Source organism: Chelonoidis abingdonii, chromosome 1 (assembly GCF_003597395.2).
Source record: "Chelonoidis abingdonii isolate Lonesome George chromosome 1, CheloAbing_2.0, whole genome shotgun sequence".
Lineage (NCBI taxonomy): Eukaryota > Metazoa > Chordata > Testudines > Testudinidae > Chelonoidis > Chelonoidis abingdonii.
In genome coordinates, this window is record NC_133769.1 from 212,646,648 (window position 1) to 212,665,420 (window position 18,773).

Here is an 18,773-nt window from a genome sequence, read left to right on the forward strand (position 1 = left end):
CTGCCATTTGGTTACCAGGGTACTAGGGATTTGTTTAGCCTGGGGCTAACATACCTGTTTCTCAGTACTTTACTGTAGCCATCTGGCCTTGCCCCATCACAGGTGTTAAAATGGAAGTAAATGATTTACACCCAACATACGGCCCCTTTACATGGCGAGGGCATTGTCAGTTGTCAAGTGGCCTTAATGCAAATAAGAATCAGGTCCACCAACTTCAATATATTATAAACAATATCATGGCAGGAATGTTGAAAAGCAGACGACAGAGGAAAATGAAATCTGTTTACTAAAACTGGACCAGGGGTAGTCACAAAGAGCAGAGTGGGTGGAAATCAGCATATGTGACCTTCACATTTGGGCAGCCTATGTGCATTATTTAAAGCAGTGATACTCAGACTGAGCCTTGCAGGCTGAAAGTGGCTCTTTAATGTGTCTCCTGTAGCTCTTTGCAGCACATGATATTAAAGCAATCAGGATGGTTTTACTATGTTATTAACCAATTGTAGTTGATGGATACTTGGTCAGTTATTTTGCTGCGAGAATTATATATATCTATATATATAGAAAATGAAACTATGAATTCACATTACTGTGGTTCTTTTGGGTAATGTTGATCACTAATTTGGCTTCTGAACCACTGAGGTCTGAGTATCGCTGATTGAAATGTTATATACAGTAGGTAAAATCCTTGCTCCATGCAATAAATGGCAAACCTCCCACTGACATCAATGAGGCCGGGATTTCAACCTAAATATATCTTGGATTACCATGTGTCAGTGTGGGGGCCAGTTTCTCAGTTGATGTACTCGTGACATCAATGAAGAGATGCTGGTTTATACCCACAAGAATCTGGCCCCAAATGTTTAATTTAGTATTTGCACCATTTCAGGTAGGAGGAAAAAAACCTATTTCAGTTGTGAATGGAAATATTTTTTATACTGCGCCAGTTCTATATATTCACCTGTTTCACGCTGAGTGTAGCACAGCTGATTTAAGCTGACCTCATTGGGCATTTTAAAATTTAACTTCAACACAGGACAGGGGTTTTGAATGCACTGCTAGGATCACATCCCTGACCATATACAGACTGGCAAGGCATGACAATTTGAAATGCAAAAATAAATAAATGGAAAGACCACATCACCTATTTATAGAACTAAAAGAAACTCTCTGAGAGCAGGACTGGGCACAATATTTTAAAATCTAAATGCCTATCCATGCAAGCAGACATATACAATGACTCCCACCTTAAGTGGATAACTACTGAAAGAAAAACCTAGTAAGGGGGAAGTTCTGCTGCTGCTGTGCCCTTGTGGTGATGGAAGGGCCAAGTGCCGCAGTACAGTGGTGGGAGTAAGGGTATAGAGATGCTGCACTTGGGGACTCTGCAGCCCGTCACAAAGCTGCATCCCCAGTAGCTGACTGTGGGAGCATACTGGGCAGGTTGGAGTGCAGAGTTGTGGAGGGGCATCTCTAAGTCTGTCATCACATAGATCCACTAGCCACAAATCCAGTTTATGAGGGCTCAGTGGGTCATGCCACAACTGGGGGCTAATTGACTGTAACAGCAGCTGTGGAAAGGGGTATGGTTATCCCATGCCCTGCTTCTGGATGGGAGGGGAGTCTATCCTCACAACTTCTGTATAATTTCACTCTCTCTCCAACCTCAAGCCCATTTAATTGCTCTTTGCATGGGAACTGAGAATTTCATCCTAAAAGAATGAATTATGATGCAACTTGATAATGCCTATTTAACTGGCCTTTCTCTCTCTGAAATAATTATAGCTATATAAACTATATAATTATATAATGTAGACAACCTAAATAGTTCCATACTCACCCAGATTTGGGGAGTTTATAACTTTCCAAAATTGTAATCTTTTTGATGTAAAGTTTTCCAGGGTTAATAAAATCATTAATAAAGCCCGAAAGTCATTTAAAAAAAAATTTGACCAAAATCACTGCAGTATTTCTGAGTATAAGAACAGTGAAAAATATATTCTTTATATAATAACAAAAATGTTATGACACTTTTTGTTTCTGTGTAGTATTGACACAACTCTGAGTAGTGTCTTGTCTTTTGCTGTGTACACAACAAACTCAAAATGAAAGAACCACATGGCATGATGGGATCCAAATAATTGTGTTTCCTAAATATATCCAATATGCAAGGCCTCAATATGTATACAAACTGCTGCTCTGGCCGTGTTCTGCCAGCTTCTACAACTTGGAGCACACTGAGTGCCACTAGAAGGCTCACAAACTCTTAAAAGGAATACCACCATTCTCTTGTAATACTACAAGCAGGGAATTTAAATTTGGCAGGGAACTAGCCTTTATTGAGAAGTGCTTTTGACTGCTCCATTGGAAACCAGTTTTAATCAGATACTTTTCAGGTAATAGTTCACAGCTTTAGTTTGTTTTTTAAAATATGTACTTCTACATACATCCAAATTAAAATGTAACCTCATCACAAATTCCTATCTGACTATGATGTTATTTCATATAGCTTGTTTCGTATGTGCATATAAGGTGAAATTTTGTGCTGCACCTCTAAAAGACACAGCACAAAACTTATAGCTCAGGGTGGTTAGCTACCCTTTCACCTGCCCATTTTTTCACCCTTTGGGTCCTGGGCTGCTGCAGGGGTCAGTGGGGCCCTGGGAGTAACTTTGAGCTGGTTGAAATTTTTTGTGTGGAAAAAAAATTCTATTGAAAACTGTGGTTTCAGTGAAACAGAAATTTTCCAAGTGAGAGTGTTGATTTTTCACAAAAAACAAAATAAAACAACTCAACAACAGCCCTGATTTTTTTTTAGCAGGAGAATCGACACATAGAATTCTGTTTTGAGTTGACATTTCAAAAGAAAAAAAATGTGGATTTGAAAAGAAAAATGTCATTTCCATATGTTGAACCATTTTGTCTCTGTGTTTCCAAACTGCAACTGCTCAGAATTTTTCATCTTCTGAATTTTTTTTATATTTTGATTTTATCATTCTGATTTGGAACAGAAACTCATTTCCAAACATTGAAATGTCCCACGGGACACAAATTCCATTTTTTTTTAGTGTTAGAAAAATGTGTTTTATAATTACATAGATGTATAAGAACTTATTTGCACATGCAGTTATCATGATTCTATGTATAATCATGGTACCTATAGGTACAAATTCAGCTTTCTGCCATGTATATATTCAATAGAATACAATTTTCCAAAAATATAGGCTATGTTTCTATCTAAAATCTTTCTTCTGGCTAATTTTTTTTTTTTTTAATTCTCCCCTCTTATTCCAGTGGAGCTATGTCTCCAGGATTTCCTAAGACAGTTGCTCCCCTCTTATCACCTTGTAAGAGCTATATTAATACAAACCGAGAGCTATATTAATGTTTTGCATGGATACTATGCTATGTTGGTACAAAGCATGTGCAGACCTCTTCTTCCTGTCCCCTGCCTATTCTGTCCCAGGACAGAAAGGTATGCACGGATCCCAAAAAGGTGGGGAAAGGAACAGTTCCAAGCAGGCTGCTAAATTTGGACACAGGAAGGCCTAGGTCTGTGTATAGTGATGATTACGGGAAACTTCAGTTATGGGTAATTGATGTCTGTGCGGACAATGTGGAGAGAGATTCTAAAATATCCTCTTATTAACAGATTTTTTTCCTTTCCTGTGTTTCCCCCTTTATTCCAATCTATTACTTTCCATGACACTGGATAACATGAGTTGCATTTTCCTAGTTAGTCTTTGTGTCCTCCAGGTATCTCTTAAAAAACAGGGAGATGGGTCTTCACACATCAAGTCAGGACTTTGGGTCTTAGCCATATCTATTAACTTCAACAGTCATGCCGCTCTACATGCAAAGCAACATGAAGACTGGGAAGGCAACTAGTAGGTGGGAAATGTGTTGGGACACATATAGTGGAAATTGAGGCCCTCTAGGCATATATTTACTGGGGGTGCAAATGGGGGTGAATGTATTTGGCTGGGTGAGTAGTACTAATTAATTATGTTGGAGAGACAGAGACCTTTCCAAGAACAATATTTTGGCCAGCTTGGTTATGTTAGGTAAGCAGAGGGAGCTAAGAGGAAGAGTAAAAGACTGGGTGCCCTATTCTTTGTGAGAAATAATTAGACACAATGGCACATTCCTATTCTATGCAGGGATCAGCTCAATGTCTTGGGTTTCTGTCATATCTTGCTAAATTCTCAGTGAATGTTTCATTGACATCAGTAGGGCAGTTCACAAACGAATCTGAATTCCTAAAGACTTTAGGGTTTTCAAGCTTTTACTTTGCTTGTACAATATCTCTTTTTCAATGTCAATTCTCTTCAGCTGAAAAACATTTGCTTGGGAAATATCTCAAGGCAAGGGAAGGAGTTGGTGTCTGTAACATATACAAGTTTACAATAAAGTTATTCTTCCTTTTCTTTATCAGCAAGTGAACATTGCCGTGAAAACAAAAAAGCATTTTTCCTGATATCTAATACAAGAATAGCCTGACTAATATTTTTCATATTTTAGAATTATGCTTCTTTGTAGGTAGAGACTTCATGTATCCAGGTTTAGCCTGAAGAACATTGGCTCCAAACTTGTATAAACTCTGGAACAGCTTACCACGGCTATGCAATAAAAACACACGTTATATTATCAAACGGGCAACAAGCTCTGTGAGAAATATTTTTTTTATCATGTCAGCTATATCTGTTCAGAAAGTCCATCTATTTTAATGCTACTTACAGACTTCCTTTGCGTTCTAAATTATGTTTAGTCCAGAGGCAGGCAAACTACAGCCCATGGGCCACATCCGGCCTCCGGGACCATCCTGCCCGGCCCCTGAGCTCCTGGCCTGAGAGGCTTGTCCCTGGCCCCTCTTCTGCTGCCTCCCCTACTCCGCAGCCTCAGCTCGCTTGCTCTGCTGCTGGTGCAATGCTCTGGGCAGCGGGGCTGTGAACTCCTGGGGCAGCGCAGCTGCAGATCCCGGCCTGACTCGGTCTCTGTGTTGCATGGTGGCAGCAGTGGTGGCAGCGTGGCCTGGCTCCAGCTAGATGGTGCGGCTGTAGTGCCGCCAGCCACCGGTGCTCCAGGCAGCGCAGTAAGGGGGCATAGAGTGGGGAGTTGGACAGAGGGCAGGGGAGTTTGGGGTAGTAGATGGGGTCAGAGTGGTCGCGGTAGGAACAGGAGTTGAATGGGGGCAGGGGTCCGGGGGGGGGGCAGTCAGGAATGAGAGGAGGTGGTGGATGATGTGGTGGGGGTCCAGGGGTGGTCAGCGGTCAGGGAATGGTGGTGTGTGGATGAGACAGGGGTCCCAGGGGGAGGTGGGGGCGTCAGGGAATGGGAAGGTTCAATGGGACATATAGGAGGGTGGGGCAGGACATGACCCCTCCCTAACTGGCCCTCCGTACAATTTACGAAACCTGATGCAGCTCTCAGGCCAAAAAGTTTGCCTGCCCCTGGTTTAGTCCAATAATTTACAGTTCCATCAGGTTATATCTGTAGTCAATATAAAATTAAATGGCCAACTCAAGACTGTTGGCTCCGTAACAGATCTTTCAAGAGATTCTGATGGAGAAATTTAGGAAAGTGTCATACTTACCTTGTAAGAACGGAGCTCCAAACAGTTTTGATGGGGGTTCTGTGTTCTGTTGTCCAGGGGATTTCTCTCATTTTCCAATATGGACCAGAAATCCAGAGGACCACGTGGCTGTCTCTGTGACTTCATCTGCAGATATGTATTTCTAAAGCATCGCTGGGATATTCTTGGAGGTTATGCAGTTTAATGTATTTTTCAGATCTTGTCCCTTAATTAATGATGGGGAGAGTGAAACTCAGGAAGTGTAACTTGATGAGCAAGCAAGTAAAAAATTTTAAACCTTTCTGTGGGTGAATTTGGTGCTCATGAAAGTGAAGGTCTAAGACCACCAACCAGAGCCAGATATGTAGGTAGGGGCTCTGCAACCTTCTCTGTTGGGTATGTCTACACTGCAATTAAAAACCTGTGTCTGGCCCACGCCAGCTGGCTTGGGCTAAGGGGCTGTTTAATTGTGGTGTAGATGCTTGGGCTCAGGCTGGAGCATGGGCTCTGGGACCCTGCCCTCTTAGAGCCCTCATCAGGGAAGGGTCCCAGGATCCACCCTGAGCCTGAACATCTACACCACAATTAAACAGCCCTTAGCCTGAGCCCTGTGAGCCAGAGTCAGCTGGCATGGGCCAGTCAGGAGGTTTTAATTGCAGTATAGACATACCTTTAGGGCACACTGCTAAAGTACCTCAGCTTTGACCCGCAATATCCCTTCCATTCCAGTCCCAGGCCTCTCTTGAATAAAGACTGACAGTTATGCCAAATTGTGTGATGGCTTGTTGATGTGGATGTATGATCACTAGAGACTGGGATGAGACCGTCAAATACATTTTCACATGCTACCTGAGCCAGAATTTCCATCTTTTAATGCAGAAGATAGTCTATTTTAGTTCCTTGAAATATGCCCTTTAGCATTTTAAGTGAAGGCAGGCTCTTTCATCTGCAGAAATCCTAAATTGTGTTACAAATCATCAGTACTAAAGTGAACCCACTGGAGACATTATAAAGTAAAAAGTGCTGGCATTATGGCACTTGTGATCATGGAAGTTAATATCATCATTATTAAAATGATAAAGCAGTGCTTAAAGTAACAAGGCCTTGACCTTCTCCTTCATAATCTCGTATACTGTACCTACAGTGAAAATGAGGTTCACTCAGTGACAAATATTTTGGTTAACAGAAATCCCCTGAGCCTTATTTATGTCTGTTTTTATCTTGCAGGCTTTTTTGGGGGGGGCAGGACTGTAATTTATGTTGTTTTTGTTCCAGCCATGTAGAAGATTCTTTGATGGATTACAGCCTCAACAAAACGTCAGCTTAAAAAGAACAATGACAGCCAAGAGACTTAAACCAGGTTTTTCATCTTTCTTGAAAGGAACTGAGTCCCAGTATTTAGAGTTTTTTTAATACTCTACCTCCCTCTGCTGTTATTACTGAGAAGTTCTTCAGCAATGGGAAATCATGTACTAGCAGCTTCGATTTCCATGCTCTCCCTTCTTGCAATAATGGGAGACACAGACAGTAAAACGGACAGTTCGTTCATGATTGACTCAGACCCAGGTCGCTGTATGAGGCATCACTATGTTGATTCCATCAGTCATCCATTGTACAAGTGTAACTCAAAGGTAAGTACCTATTTAAAATAATGATACCAGAACTTTATCATCAGGAATATTTCTGAAACCAACTAATAGTTATTCTGATGAGAAATATCAGTACCAAAAAAACATAGAGCAGGAAGCTGAATGCTTAGATCAGAGGTTTTGTGCTTTCTCAACAGCATAGTATGTGAATTTGTGAACAATAGTTATCAGATTCATTTTTAAAGGAGCAAGATTAAAGCTGAGTTGCTTGTACAATACTCCTAAGGTTGGAATCTCAGATCACCTTTCAACTTTCTCCCTCAATGTTTAGGCTTACTCAGAGTAAATATTTGATTCCAAAGAAATGAGAAGAAATAGTGATATGTAAACAGGTACCTGAGCCACAGATTTCACATCCAGATCTGAATTGTCCCGTGGTGTTGGAACTGTACCTGGAAACTTCCCGGGGAGATCTCAAAGTGCTTTATCATGGAAGGCAGCATCATTATCCCCATTTTATGGATCGGGAAACTGAGGCACAGGGTAGTGACGTGACTTTCCCAAAGTCATACAGCAGGCTGCTAGCAGAGCCAGGAGTAGAATCCAGGTCTCTTGAGTCCACATCCAGTACACTGACCACTAGCTAACACTGCTCAGGATTTTGATACAACCCATTATAGGGAGGGTCTAGCTGTGAAGGTCAAATCTTCACAGTCCAAACTTCCTATAAACTCAAATCCAGTTTTGGTTTGGGCCAAGCTCAGTTAATATGGGTCGCATAGGACATGCACTTTGACTGGCTAGGCTTGAGGTAAAGAATTAAGCTATACAAAAGTAATGAAAAAGAGTCTGAAAATCTTCTCAACATGTTTTGCTATTTAATTTCTAGTGATTTTTCATCTGTCAATTTTGCTTTTCTACCATATTTTGGGTGGATCACTGGGGAGGGATAGCTCAGTGGTTTGAGCATTGGCCTCCTAAACCCAGGGTTGTAAGTTCAGTCCTTGAGGGGGCCACTTAGGGATCTGGGGCAAAAATCAGTACTTGGTCCTGCTAGTGAAGGCAGGAGGCTGGATTCAATGACCTTTCAAGGTCCCTCCCAGTTCTAGGAGATAGGTATATCGCCTATTATTATTATTTTTACTTTTGGCTTGGGCTGTTTTGCATTTGCTCCTGTTTCTATCTTTCATTTGAAATTTCAAGCTTGGAAAACTTTGAGCCAAAGTGTTATATTAGCCCCTGTAAATAGTCTACAGTAGCTTCTGACATGAATTACAAGAGAGGCAAGAAGGAAGACATAGAGTGAGAGAACCATTACTGATCCCTTTCTCCCTCTCTAATTTCCTTTGAAGAAGTTAGACCAGTGTGCATTCAAACATCTGGTCAATGGTCTGGCCATTAGAACTGTGTGAGTAACTGATTTTTTGGATTCACTGACTGAATCAAAACATTGGGAGTAGAGGGAGGGGAATAGTTGTGCCAAAAGAAATGTTTCATTGCATTTTTGAGGTTTTTAAACCTTTTTTTGAAAAATAAAATAGCAGTAAAATTCAAAACAAGAAGTCATTTTGAATAAAACAATTGAAACATCAAGTTGAAAATGTCAGTGTTTAATTTTTTTCAGAATTGTTGTTCATTTTTCAGCTGAAACAAGTTAGCGAATTACACATAAACTCACAAAATGTTTAGTTTGACCCAGATTTGCATTTTTTGGCAAAAAAATTGTCCAAAAATTTTCACCCAGGACTGTTGGCTGCTGGAATGGCCTCCTCCGCTCCGCAGATCAACAAAAGAGAACAGTGAATGCCAGTGCTGTGTAGGTGCCCTTCAAGCTCTCCTCTCAGTGAGTTCCCATAAACGCCCAGAATTGCTAATGAATAACAAAGGGTTGCTCTATTAGGGCTGCCAGAAATACAAAGTGCAGTTCAAGTTACAAACAAAAGATGATAAACACAACAGGTCCCAACTCAGTCCATACGGCAAGTCAGCACAGGAATACAAAGGTGGGGCTCCTCCCCACGTCTAGTGCTGGGGATATTCAGATCAGGCTATTCTTCTCCTGAAGGCAATCACATGCTGGCCTGCAGATCCCCCAGACAGAGTCTAGTACTTTCATCAGGCCTGTCCCCGTGTCTCCTATCCACCAGCCACAGTTTCTACTGGTCCCTCACAGCCAGGTCAGCCCTTCAGCACCTAAAATGCCAAGCCGTAGCCATAGCTCCTAGGTTGCTGCTCCTGCCTACTGGTCCTGCTCACTCACAGCCTTTAGTTTCCTCCTGAGCCATGTCCTTTCTGGCAGTACTTCCCTTTCCTGTGCTGCAGGGATTTTGGAGACCACTGGGAATTAATACAATTGCCAGTAAGGAGCCAGCAGTTTTCATTATATTATTGTTTGGGTGTCTCTCTCTGCTGTGCCCTTACCCTGTGGGCATCCTGGATTGGAATGTATGAGTTTCATAATGTAGCCAACTTTTGCAATTTTATCATGAGTCTTGCAATATTTGATGTTTTTCTTAATCCCCAATCTTGGAGATGAGAGACTGCATGAAAATCTCTGCTTTCACTTAAAAGCAAAAATTTCTAGTCCTCCAGGTGGCAGAGAAAAGCCAATGTGAAGTAAGTATACTGTAAAGACTCAGAAATCAAAAGGCAAATTAAAAAAAATCATGATTTTTAAGCCAATGGCATGATTTTTATGGGAGGAGGTGGGGCTGTGACTCATGATTTTTCAATTTTTGAGGTTGGCAATACTGATTTCAGTCCAAGATCTTGTAAAATTTCTCTTATTTCTCTGATTGTAAATGGAATGTGTTCACTCTAAATCCTTAGGTGTACCAGCCCTTTTAATTGGGTTTATGGTCATTGGGATGATGTAGTGCTGCTTTCTTCTGGCGTCATTAATAGATTTATTATTTAACTATTAATAGAGTTGGGGGGACTATTTTGGTATAAAAAGGTTTTCTGATGAAAAATGAGTCTTCAAAAACAGAACTTCTTGTGGAACAATTGGTAACATCTTTGAAATTTTTCATTTTGCAAAAGCTGCCATGACATCTTAATCTATTTTTAATCAAAATTTTGTTTGAAATCTGTAAGTTCCATAATAATTTTGGAAACGGTTTTGTTAAACATTTGAGTTTAAAAGTTTCTATAAAAATCTTGTGAGAACTTTCATATAAACTGGAAAGTGGGTCCATTTCAAACCCTGCAAAATGGGAAAAAAATTGAAAATTTCCTATGGAACAGTTTTTCAACCAGCTCATATTGTTAAGATCTTGTAGATCCAGGACATTGCTACTGTGAAAGCGACTATTCTGAAGCTACCACACAGTGCTAGCACTATATTAGATTCCCTTATTCAGTTTGGCCTCAGAATCTGTCTTAAAATATGGTCTGATAAAATATTAATTTGAAATATAGAAGCGTGGTATGTTCTTTACATATAGTGTAGAAACACTGAGTTTCTGTTGTATTATCTGTGTGTTTTTTGTGTGTTGTTGCCCCTTGTACTGTTTCTTTGTAGAACACAGACTGATAATCTATTTCAACTGTAGATTTGTGTCCTTTTTTCTGTGATGGGTTTGTTCCACTGCACACCCACTTTTCTACACAGTTCTGCTAATGGGCCTATTTCCTGATCTGTGTTATTCCTGCTACTGCATCATAAAATCATCATAATTAGAGATGGAAAATCTCTATTAGGTCTTCTTGTTCATTCTGGGCTAAAGAAGGATTATGCCCTAAAATGTATCAAGTGCTTTGTTTTCACCTTCAAGGCTGCCAGTTGGGTCCTCTTGGAAGTTGTTAATATGTCTTTTGAATGCAATTCGGTTGATCAAATCCCATTCACTTGTGACCTCAACTGGATGTTGAACACAGGCCTCAGGACTGAGAAGCTAACATAGTAGTACACTATATACAGTATGTAAAAGAGACACCAAGAAGAGACACCAGAAGGTAATTCAACCCTAAAAGACAATGTTCTTCTACTTTGACCTAAAGCAAAGCATTTGTTTCAGCTCACAATGAATTGAATTCCCTGACCAGTCTTAGATTCCATCTTATCTCTGCCACCAAGACTCATTGGACCCTAAGGCACTGAATCCCCAATGCCTCTTGAATCAGTGCCTCTTGAATTACATTGCTGTCATAAGGCACTCTTTCTGGATGCGCCAAAAGAGCGCTGCAAGTGACATCTGAGAATGATGAGGCCAGGCTGGATAGAGACATACTGTAAGAAGAGTTTTTAGTATATGTTTAAGATAATAGTGGTAGTGGAAAAGGATCCTATTAGATTTGCAGTAATTCCAGCTCGATGCCAGGCCAGAAGTACTACAGATATAAAATTAGGACAGCATGTCCACTTTCAGCATGTCTACTTTCAGATCCAGCCAGTCACAGGAAAGTGCAAGTAAGAAATACTACCACTAATAAAAGCTTGAATTCCCAAAAGGATATGGTTTGAGTTAGGGAAAAGCTCTAGGCCCATTTGTAATTATCTCTGAATGTGTTATAAGCACTACTCCCACTCCTTTACCCAACCTTCAGAATAGCTGAGTCCTGCTGTCTGTAAATTAGGGTGGGGTTTTTGCTTAGCTGATTCAATCCCAGTACAGAGGGTCAATCATGGTTCTCTTCTGTCATTCCTGTATTGCATTAGGAAGGCGGTACTGTACTTCCTAGGGTGACCAGAAGTCCTATTTTTAAAGGGACAGTCTTGTATTTAAGCCCTCCTGCAGGTGTCCTGACTTTTTCTGAAAAGCAAATTGTCCCGTATTTTCTGTCTCCCGCCCCCAATCAGTACTACTGACCAGATCCCGGCTCACCAACCACCTGTCCACCAGCGGAGTTGGGGGGGTCCAGTGGACATGGATGGTGGCGGGGCAAAGATGCAGCGCAAGGGGATGGCCCTCTCCCCCTGCTGGTCCATCAGTGCAGTACCTCTGTGTGCCCGTTTTTGGCCAGCTGGGCCCGCCTCATCCTGTTTCTGGCCAGCACTGACTGCGTGCTGCGAGCGGTGGCTGGTGAGTGCAGACAGGCACCAGGTAGCAGCCATTTACGTGTTGCCTCTGCTGCCCACCCATTAGCCCTTTATGTGCTTCCCTTCTCACTGTCCTCTCCCTGCTTTGCCCCTTCACCCCCACCCAGCCCTGCTGCTCCTCCATACCTTCCCACCCTGGCGGGGCACATCCCACTCCCAGCCCCCGGTTAGAGCGCTCAGCTTACTGACACCCTGGCCAGCAGGCTCCTTCCTTCCCCCACTGCCTCTGGCTGGGCCGGCACTCCAGGAAAGCCCAAGACCCTCTGGCCCAGAGCTCTGGCCAGGAGGAGCTGAGCCCTGCATGGACCAAAGCCCCACACAGCGCTGGCATGGGGAAGTCTCTGCACCCCTCAGCTAAGCTCTGGAGTGGTGGTGGGTGAGGGGGAGCGATTTCCAGCCTGTTCATGTCCCAAACCTGCAGGGTCCACAGCAGGCCCTGGGGCAGGAGTTTAGCACCTCACACCCCACCCCCACCCTGGGTCCTGCCCCCAGGGAGCGCAGGGCTGTGCCATTCCCTAGGCCCCCTCCCCTGCTGAGCCACTTCTCTGGCCGGGTTCCTTAAAGCCCCTGCAGTCAGATTCCCTGGGCCCTGGTGCATAATACAGCCTAAGGGCTTAACCCCTTCCTGCCCACACTGCCGCTGGAGGCGGCTGGGTTATGTTGGTGGCCAGCAGCAGCCTGGAGGTGTTAGCTGCCTTTTGACACTGTGAAGGCAGGAAGGGACAAGCTGCTTCCAGACACACAGAGGGTGTGGGGGGGGAGGGGGAAGAGATGAGCTCTGCAAAGATACATGCTAAGTCATCCCTTCCCCCTGCCCCTCCTCACCTGCAGCTGGAAGCAGCTCCTATCCCTTCCCTCCTGCACAGTGCTGAAAGGCTGCTGCTGGCCATGCTCAGGTATGAACCCTAGCAGAAATCTGGGGGGAGCAGGGGGCATATGACCCTGCATGCCCACCACCTGTTGCCTCAGGAAGACATGGCACCAGGTACCAGGAGAGACGGGTCCGTCCAGGGGGCCCAGCCATGCATGGACGGCGGAGAGCACCAGACAGGGAGGGTCGGGTTGGTCGATCATTGCCCCCCCCTCCCGGATGAGAGAGGTGTATAGGAGTGTGTGTGTGTCTCCCCTCCCCTTGTGTATGTGTGCGGGTAGGTGTGTGTGTGTGTCAGTCACCCCTCCCCATGTGAACCCTAAAACCTTAAAGATAGGAAGGTAAATAAAAAGAATTCAACTATGCCATATTTCTTTTTAACACGCTCAGTCAACTTGATGTTAATTTGAATGTTTGTACTGCATAGTTCTGATTGATTGCCATTGAACTCACTTGAATATGAGTAATTTTACTTAGTGTCCCGTGTTCAGCACAGGGAAATATGGTCACCCTAGTACTTCTGGAATAGCATGACTGTATGACATGTACATGGTTTTGTAGGGGAGGAGGAGAACTCACACTTGGATATTGGGTTATAAAATACCCATACATTTCTACTATATATACACACTTACTCTATTAGTACACTATGCCATCATAGCATTACTAATTATTTAATGGAGGAATCTCTATTTCACTATTGTATACGTTGCAATAAACAGCTGCTGCAATTGATTACATGGCAAAGCAAAGCTTTTAAAGTACATGCTATTTCCTGCTCATTTGCACACCTGCTGAAATATACTGGTGATGTTTGGGATTTATGAGGAGGAGGTTAAGTTACAGGTTAGTCCAGGAGTTTAAAAGGCCATCTAAATGTGAATTCTGACTACTTCTTTTCCCTACAAAGTTTATGATTCCCATGATGCAGCGCCACTCTTAAAGTTTACACTGTAACCTATAAATAGAGGCTGTAAGGAAAAAACATAGGCTTTCTAGTGCATGGTAATTTTTTAAAACTATCTTCCCATTGATACCTGAGCAAAATTTTGCAATTATATGAACTTCAAAGAATGTGATGCTTTGTTTTAGAATCACTATGTTAAATTTATTAGACCAACTAAACAACTACAATGCAGTTTTATTGCAAAAAAGTGTCTTTTTGTGGAAGACTAGTGTCAGCTCTGAATAGATTTCTTACTGGCACATAAAAAATTCTGATCACAGTGGTCCCTTCTGGACTTGGAATCTATGAATCTGTCTTGGCTAACTAAAGTTCGCTGATCTAGTAGGCATAGCAAATTATCAGCAGTAAAATCGTGTTGGTTGGCCATGGTGTAGCTTTGAAGTTGTTAAATACTGACTGTGTCTAAATGAACTGTTGTTAGCTACTGTGGTTTGAAATAATCCTTAACTCGAGTTAGCTAACATGGTTTTAAAAAGCACCCTTTTTTTTGTCCTTTAGTCAGGCCCTAACACAGTTTCTACTCTTCTCCACAGCTGGACAGCAGATTGTTTGGAAGGGAAATAAATGGGTAATCACCATGGAAGCTCTTTAGTTCTTTCCAGGTCTGTAATACATCTTCATCTATTCACAGTTCATTCAGTGGAAGAAGAGACAGACCAGTGGGCCTTTAATATTGTTAGGAAAAGTCAGTGATAAGCTTTCAAACCCAACAAAGAGTTTATATTGGTTTATATTTTCATTACATTATATCTTCATTACATTATATTGATTTACCTCTTTAAGGTGATCCTTGCAAAGAAAAGGTCTAGAAACTTACTTTAAAAAATAAGAAAGTTGAGATTCTTCTTTATACAACTTAACATTGAACAACCTGGACTGGGCACAATCCATTATTACTGTTATGCATCATACTAGACAGTCAAGAGCCACTACCATGTGTTTCCCAGTTAATCCTGAGACACTTAAATTCAATTACATTTGAATGAACTCCATGTCTGTATTCCTTGGCCACCCACTTACACAGATGGGGTGTGTGTATGTTTCCTAACCGTCCTCTGTTCTATCTTTCAGATGGTGCTGCTGGCTCGTTGCGAGGGACGCTGCAGTCAGACATCACGCTCTGAGCCGATGGTCTCCTTCAGCACAGTCCTAAAACAACCATTCCGTTCTACCTGCCACTGTTGCCGGCCCCAGACCTCCAAGCTGAAAGCAATGAGGTTGCGCTGCTCTGGTGGCATGAGGCTCACTGCTACCTATCGCTACATCCTATCCTGCCATTGTGAAGAGTGCAACTCCTAGGGGGGACACCAGCTGCAATGAGGAGAGTCGGGACACTGCTCCCAGAAAGCAACCCCAGCCACTGAGAACTCACCAGCATGCTATTAAAGTATTCCTACTACCAGGGCTCATCAAGCTGGGTTGGATTTGAGAGGTAGAAAATGAAAGACACTGAGACCCTGGATTGTGCTGATTGTGAAAACAAAGACATTCATCTGCTGGTCTGTGCTGAAGACAACACCCTGGAGACATGAACCCTTTTTTCCCCCTGAAAGGATACTTTGGGGGGGTATATTTTCAGGCTCAGCCTTTCTTCTGCTCTGAATAAGGACTGATGGGAGTTTTATATTTTTTGCCAGTGAACAATAAAGACACAGAGAGAGAACAAAGGGGGTCCATCTGCTGGAGATACTATATTCTACAAGAGTTGACATTGGGAAGCTGGATGGCTCCATTCCTGCATATGACTGCTTATTGTGTCATTTTATTATATTGCCCTTCAAAATAAACTGCGTTGATGGTAAGGGATATATGTTACTTGATCTGGCAGACAAGTTCTGGACAATTTTAACTGTGGTTTAGCTGAAATTACAAATAAATAATAGAAAAGTGAACTGGATGGCAAATGAGGCATGGGAATTGTCCAGCTCTAAATGGTTCAAATGATTATTTGTAGTTGATTGCATCACAACTTGGTGTCTGAGTGACATTTAGAAAGAAAAAGGTCATGCAGTTCATTCTTTCTCCTTTAATATCCTGGGGGTGATCATTATAGGCAGACTGTAGCTGTCAAAAAATGCACTAATTAAAAACTAGAAACTAAGCACCAGTTTACAATTTAAAAATGGAGCCTCTGAAACAGAATCTCTTCTTAAACTGGGCTGGCCTCAGGAGGAACAGCTCCCAGAGCTGCCAGAATAATAACAACATGTAGGAATACCTTTTATCCATAGATCTCAAAGTACTTCATTCAAAGTGAGTAAGTATCATATCTCTGTTTTAAAGATAAGGAATCTGAGGCTCAAGGGAGGTAACTGATCTACCTACAGCAAGGCCATGGCAGAGCCTGAATCCCAGTTGTGTACTAATTATTGGATCATGCTGCTTCCCTGCAGGGGAGGTTCTGACCACCAGTTGCCTTCCCCTCTGGGACCACTATTGTACAAGGAAATAGGCCTAGCCCATGAGTTACAGAGGTTGCCTGGCATGGACACAGAGGTGATGTGGGGGGCAGGGAGGGGGCGGGTCACATGGCCCCCCAATTTGCTGCTTGGCTTGTACTGAGCATGCTTACATGGACTGAGCATGCTCTGTAACATATGCTGAAGCCACTGTCCTCAATGTACACCCCCGCGCCGCTCCCCCCCCCCCACTATTGGAAGGCCGTTGTCTCTGCAAAGTTTCAAAAAACGGTGCCCCTAAGTGGCAGATTACTTTATCTGTAGTTAAAGCTGGCTCTGCTCTTAAACAGTTAGCTTTTGGGAGGGTCACTTGAACAATAAATCCCTATAGCCTTCCACAAGGTGGAAACTATGTAAATTTATTTGGATCTTGGCTCCTATTAATGGCGATATACTGAGTAGGACAGTCAACCTGCTACAGAATCTCTTCCCTGCACCCAGATCATCCTAAACAGGTGTTCCATGTGAGACAGTCAAAGCCAAAGAAGTAGAGAGCTCATGGGAGCTTCTTCCATGGCTCATAATAGCAGATTCAGTCCAGCTTCAAATCAGCACTGACACCCACCTGGAATATGGCTAAAGTCCAATAGTTACTCCAGCAGTAATTTGAATGTCATTGCACAATGATGAATAGGAGGGGCAGAGGTTGGGGTTGGGAGTGAGTAGTCAAATCCAGAATGCAGCCCATCTGTTGTATGCCATCTAATCTGTCTTGAACAATTGCTATATATAGCAACCAGGCTTTTGACAGTTACATCACAGGGAATCCATTGAGCATGCTCAAGGAGTCCCCAGCATCTTTCTCTAATATAAAGAAACAGATTAAGTGGCCTGAAATTGGGAAGTGAGCATTTCCATGGCTTATATATGCATTACTGTGGTCGACCAGGCAGAGCCAATGTCCTTGACAATTACTGCCCCAAGAGTACTATGGGAAGTAGCGACAAGTGGCAGGCACATACTCAGCTGAATTATGGAGCAGGATATAAATCAGTAACAGTAGAAAATGACTGGGGCCATATGTACACAGACACTTATAGATATTAGTGATAGATAGGTGGTATAGACTGAAATGGGTAGCCCCTGTCTGCTGGAGAGTATCTTGTCATTGATGGCCAGTTTTAAATAAGAACTCTTAAAGCTTGGATGAAGAGTGAATCAAATTGTTATGAGCTACGTAGCTCATAGTCAAATGCCAGGACCATGACTGAAGGACCACGATGAGATCATTGGACATGATTCATTATTTCATTCTGATGGTGATTCTTTTCATATCTGATGAATGGTTTGAACATGACAGATAGGTGTGTGTACTGAGCATTATCACTTAACTAGTTTGTACAAGACCCCCACCCAAAGGAACATTTTTGTGTGTCTTTTTGTCTGTCCAAGCTTCATTATCTAAAATTCTTCATTATCCACAACAGGATCGTGTCTCCATATTAATTATATAGAAAATTCCCATGATTATCTGAACCATTAATAATCTAAAATTATAGCGGTTATCTGAACCATTAATAATCTAAAATTATAGAGGACACTTTGCCATAGTGTCCTCTCCTCAGGATCTGAATGTGTGTGTCTGTGCGGTTTTTCTTTTTCCACTAAGGTTCACCCTTCCTGAAGAAGGATCCACCACACTTGCAGGATGGGCAGCTTTCTCAAAGAACATTCTGTGGTTTGCCCAACAGGTGATGCTTCTACAACCAAAGGCCACCATCACCTCTCCCTGCTTTCCTGTCTCATCCTCCCCTTTCTTCCTTTCGCTCCATAGTGTTCCTGATGTGTGGGCCACAAAATCAGACTCTCAATAATCTCTTCTGTATCCACATCTCCCATGGTGTAGTACACAGCATCATGCTACCCAATTAGTTTACTTTTTAAAACCATATACTATCGCATCAGCAGTGCTATAGTTCAATTTGAATTGGGTTAATCGTATTAAAATGATTTACTAATGGAGCCCAGACAGAGAAAGACACAAACTCGGCGCATAGAAAAGAACTATAATGAAGAGCTTCATTGGGATTGTTTATGTGTAAGAGGTATGTTATAAGCTAATGTTGTATATCAGAGACCCCTTTAGGAAGAGGTTGTGATGTGCCAGAATAAAAAGACCATAATCTAGCATACGTTGAGTACTGTGGTCCCACTTCAGTGGGACCACACATGTGCTTAAAGTCACTTGCATGTTTAAGTGCTTTTGCTGGGTCAGTCCTTATATAAATAATAACAATTAATTTAAGAGCTCACTGTTTTCCTGAAGATGTCCAC

General features: G+C 42.4%; 1 protein-coding gene across 1 annotated transcript in view; it reads left to right on the forward strand.

Moving 5' to 3' along the window:
* NDP (norrin cystine knot growth factor NDP) overlaps positions 1-17,974 on the forward strand; it is a 25,103-nt gene extending 7,129 nt beyond the window's left edge. Inside the window, exons 2-3 of the mRNA XM_032795763.2 lie at positions 6,848-7,203; positions 15,112-17,974. Of these exons, the coding sequence (XP_032651654.1) occupies positions 7,030-7,203; positions 15,112-15,339 (402 nt within the window). The 5' untranslated portion in view covers positions 6,848-7,029 and the 3' untranslated portion in view covers positions 15,340-17,974. The remainder of the gene's footprint in view (positions 1-6,847; positions 7,204-15,111) is intronic.
* The last annotated feature ends 799 nt before the right edge of the window (positions 17,975-18,773 follow it).